General features: G+C 52.0%; 1 protein-coding gene across 1 annotated transcript; it reads right to left on the reverse strand.

The window, feature by feature from the left end:
- Positions 1–755: 755 nt before the first annotated feature.
- Positions 756–3,567, reverse strand: SHISA3 (shisa family member 3). The gene is made up of 2 exons (XM_077814592.1): positions 3,198–3,567; positions 756–1,486 (listed from the first exon to the last, which is right to left on the reverse strand). Exons 1-2 carry the CDS (start codon positions 3,565–3,567, stop codon positions 1,038–1,040), a joined length of 819 nt encoding a protein of 272 aa, XP_077670718.1. The 3' UTR covers positions 756–1,037.
- Between the last annotated feature and the right edge of the window lie 1,005 nt (positions 3,568–4,572).

Raw genomic sequence — 4,572 nt, forward strand, 5'->3', positions numbered from 1 at the left:
GGCATTTTGTAGAGAATTACAACCAAATTAAAATTTCAACCAGTTTGACATAAAACAATTCAATATGACTACTATATAATTAATGTTGTGAATGCTGTACATACATTTTAAATTACAAATTTGTCTTTACATTTTATACATTACTAATTTTACAAATAGAACTTGAAGACCACTTTGTCCACTATGTATTTATATAAATGTTGCTGAACGAAATGCTGACAGAAAATTCTCCTTTCATAAAAATGCTTTGAAATAATGATGTTTTTAGGATTTTACATGGACCATCTCTTAATGGGATTATTGTGCAGGCTGTACTTTTTCCATATATAATGATCTGACTACTGGGAGCTTGGGCATGTTTTAAACTAAACTTAAACAATATTAAAATATCTCGCCCTATCTTTCTAACGCTTTACTTTCAAAAATAAAGTTTATGCTCCCTAATCTCGTTTATATTATGTGCACTTAAAAAAAAATCAGATTCTGGTATCTATAACTGTATACAATTCCCCCCCTCCCTCCCCATTTTTATAGCTTTCTTCCCTCAACCCCAGGTCAGGATCCTGCAACCCTTACTCACCTGAGCAGTATCAATGCCGTAAATGGGACTATTCTGGTGAATAAACAATTGTTCAAGAGTTGCAGAATCTTGTTGGTTTGTTATAATGGAGTTAATATCATTTGGACCTCAAAAGTAATGTATAACTCTTCTAGCTATGTTATTAATAATTTTATCCCAAATTGGTCTTCTACATCTCTCTGAAGAAATTCTGCACACATTAGAATAAGTTACCAAAAGGTCACTTTTTGAAAGAAATAAATGTTTAAAATGTTTCATAATTTATATGCAGTTACATACAAGGAAACTGTTATACAACTAAAGTAAGTATTTGTACCTGTTTCTACACAATCTTGCACTTTTCAATGGGCAACTCCCCTATTCAAATGGTTTTGAGTTCAATAACTACAGAACATATTAATGTGGCATGTACAAGGCAGCAGTATACCTCCTATGGCTATATTACTTTTGAAAACTCCTAGCTAAAATCTGGGCAGCTCCTCCCAGCTAGGGAAGGTTCTGGTTGGAGAGGATAGCCAAAATAGGGTGCTGACACCAAAAATCCAGCTGGTTGAGTTAGGTGGATAGAATGGCCTGTTTGTAAGCAGCCAGATGTGTAAGGTGACGGTGGAGATGCCACTAAACACCCAGATTCCGCCCTGGCGAAAGAGAACCTGCGAATGGAGCCTCCAGTAGAATTCGAACTGGTTGCAGTACTGGACTGTCTGGACGGGGTCCGGAGGCTAGTGGAGGTCAGGATCATTGGAAGAGTCTCGATCTGATAGCTTCGAAGAGAGAATCGTATTGGCTGCTGTGATGTTTGTTTAGGTCTTAAACACGTGCAACAATAAACTGCCACGAGCGAACCCACAATAATGAAGGCGATGAACATGGATCCAACAATAAGGAAAGGAACGTAGATCGGCTCTGAATAAAAAATAAATAAGTACATTTTAACACTCCGAAATAGCTCGTCTATTTAACTCTGCAAAGTTTTCAAAGTCCCACATTATTCTTAAATTCTCATCAACTACCGCGCTTCTTAAAATATACTCCTTTCACGTATTACAAATAAACTGTGTGAACTGCGTGCCACCGGCAGGTATGATCTGATACTAACAACTTCACTGATCGTGCAATAAGCTGCATTTGATTTTTAATTAGCCTTTAGTTCCTACATGCAGAAATTAAAAAGATTTCCTGCAGACAATTTTAATCGAATAATTCTTAGCGTTAATATTTTAGATCAATATCGGAATCCTGGATGGTTAGTCCGCATCGTCCTGTTTGCTGCATTAGTATAGTTTGCAGTGCTCGGTCGGTTTTCCCTTTGTTCAGGAGATAATGCTCCGCTTTTCCAACAAGCTTTTTCAGAAACTTACTCACTGCTGCAAATTATAACTGCCTGAAACTATGGACTAACTCTTCCAAAGCTCCAGCCCCTTTTTAGAGGCAAGTAACTTCAGAGTGATTGATTTTCAGCAAAATATCTTTCAGCTCTTTTGCTGGATGACTTGTTTGTGTATATAGATAGCAGTGACATTCCTGGGACCCTACTCTGATTCTTTTTACAGTTAAAGTTAGTCACGTCTGGAAAAGAAAAAAGAAAACGGCCACGGATGTGGCTTTCCAGCTGCTCGTTCGCTGCACGGTCACGAGCTCTTTAAACTTGCCTTTTGGTTGTATGGGATTTAAACGTTTGGGCCACTTCTAAATTGTGGGAGTGCTTAAACCAAAGCCGCGTTGCCAGCAGCTGTTGACTTGATTTGAACAGCCCCGAAGCGCTCTTCAGACGACGCTGGCCGGGGAGCCCGGCTTCCATTCGCCTTAAGGCGGCGGGTTTTATTTTCGCTCCGGATGCTCCAGCAACACCTTCGGCCAGTTAAGAAGCGTAAAAATAACCCGCCTCTGCCCGCCCGCCGCGCAGCCCAGGACGCGGTAACGCGGCTTCCCGTTTGGCTGCTTAAAAGCCCAACTAGCGCGGCCAGCTTAGCCCCGATTTCCGAGCGGGCTGCCCGGCCCCGGGGCTGCGCCAGACAGCGCCCCCCGCTCGGCCGAGCCCGGGGAGCGATCGCAAGAGCCCGCCCAGCAGCGGTGAGCGGGCAGCGGGCGGCCCGGGCCGCTGCGGGGAAGGGCTGTCTGCCCCCGCCTGGCCGCCAGCCGCGCGGCACCCGGGCCGCAGGCAGCCCCGGCGAGCCCGGGCTCCACAGCAGCCCGCCTGTGCCCTGGGGCGCCCCCGCCGAGCCGTCAGGGAGGGGCCGGACTCAGCCCCGTGCCAGTCTCTCCCTTCACCTGCCGCCGCGGCGGGGCCCGGAGCCGCCTCCGGCCGCCCCGTGCCTCACTCGCTTCCCAGGGAAGTTGTCGGCAACTTTCTCCGCCCGGCCGCGGGGCTCGGCCCGAGCAGGCCGCCGGCAGGGGCTGGGGCGGGGGCGGGTTGCGCTCCGCAGCGACGGGCCGCGCTGGCTCGGCGAACCGCGGCAACTTCCCGCCCGGGAGCCGCCTCGGGCTCGATGGCCCCGCGCGTTTGCCGGTCCAGAGCGCAGGCTCCGCGCTGGGGCCACGCGCCCGTCCCGCGCAGCAGCTGGAGCCTCCGGCCCGGGCCGGAGGGAGCGGCGGAGCCCGCGGGCCGGACACTCACGGGCTGTCACCCCCGGGTTCGGCGGCTCGCGGTCGTTGGTGCAGCCGCCCTGCTCCAGCCGGGCCTCAGCGGCGGCGCAGCAGTAGCGCAGGGCGCAGGAGCCGCAGCAGATGGTGGCGTCCGGCGTGTCGAAGTCCTCGGGGCACTGGAAGCCCTCGTGGTAGCGGCCGTGCCCGTCCACCCAGCCGTGGCAATACTCGCCCCCCGCCGGCTGGGCGGTCGCGCCCCAGCCCAGGAAGCCCAGCAGCAGGTAGCGCAGCAGCAGCCCCCGGTCCCCCATGGCGGCGGCGGCGGGACCCGCTGCCGGCTCAGCCCAGGCTCGGCGCCTCGCGGCGGGGGCGGCGGCGGCGGCTTCTGCTCGCGGCCACATCCCCGGCGGGCGAGGCGAGCGGGGCTGCCCCCGCCGGCAGCGCTGGAGGCGCACACTGGCTGCTGCTGCGCAGCTCCCCGCCCGGCTCAGAGCGGCCCCCAGCGCACCGCGCCCATGGGGGGCCGGGGAGGCGGCTCTCCTGAGCGCAGCCCCCCTTGCTCAGGGCGAGCCCGGCGGTGGGCAGGGCGCTGAGCTCCCGGTCACCGCTGGACTCTCAGCCCTGGCTGCCTGGGGGAGCCGCGCACAGAGCCCCGCCGCCAGGGATTTCCCTAGGGACCCCCCCACACACACACCGAATTTCCCCAACACCCCCCTTACATGGAGTGTTTCCAATTTAGTCCTTGGTTGGACATTTGAATTGAAACTGAAACAGTAATACACACTTTAAAAGCATATACTGTCCTTGAGAAAATACTTGTACCTGAGCAAGCATAAGGGGGTTGAAGTCTGAACAAAGCCTAGCTTCCTCCTACACCTGTTATCTATGACAATGTCTGCACATTTGTTTGGGCTGTATGGGCCTACCTAATAATTTCAAATTATTATTTATAAGGCAGGTGTGAATGAGCTCTCTCCTGACAGCTAGTGATGAGCCAGGGGTGGGTGGAAAGGCTTCAGGGCCAGACTGTATTTACAGGAACACACCTACTCTGCCGCCCCATCCAGCACACAGAGCGGTGCTGCTCAAGTGATCAATTTTGGCTGGTGTTGGGTTACAAATCACTTAAGTATTAAATATGGGGGTCATGAAATGTTGTTATCCTGATTTCCCTCCGTGCTTCATTTGTGCTAGGGCTTGCCAGGGTTCATAGCCCTGGGTTCATAGCCCTGGGACCTCTGGGCTTGTCACATCAGTTACAAAAGTAACAAACTTGCTTGAGCCCTGGGCACCGCTTTCATTACAAATTAAGCACTGGTCACCCTCAACTGAACTGCATTCTCTAAGCAGGAGGTTTGGATGACACATCCTAGTGAAGAGAGAGCAGGTGGAGCACAGGTGTTTTG

This window comes from Eretmochelys imbricata, chromosome 4 (genome assembly GCF_965152235.1).
Source record: "Eretmochelys imbricata isolate rEreImb1 chromosome 4, rEreImb1.hap1, whole genome shotgun sequence".
Lineage (NCBI taxonomy): Eukaryota > Metazoa > Chordata > Testudines > Cheloniidae > Eretmochelys > Eretmochelys imbricata.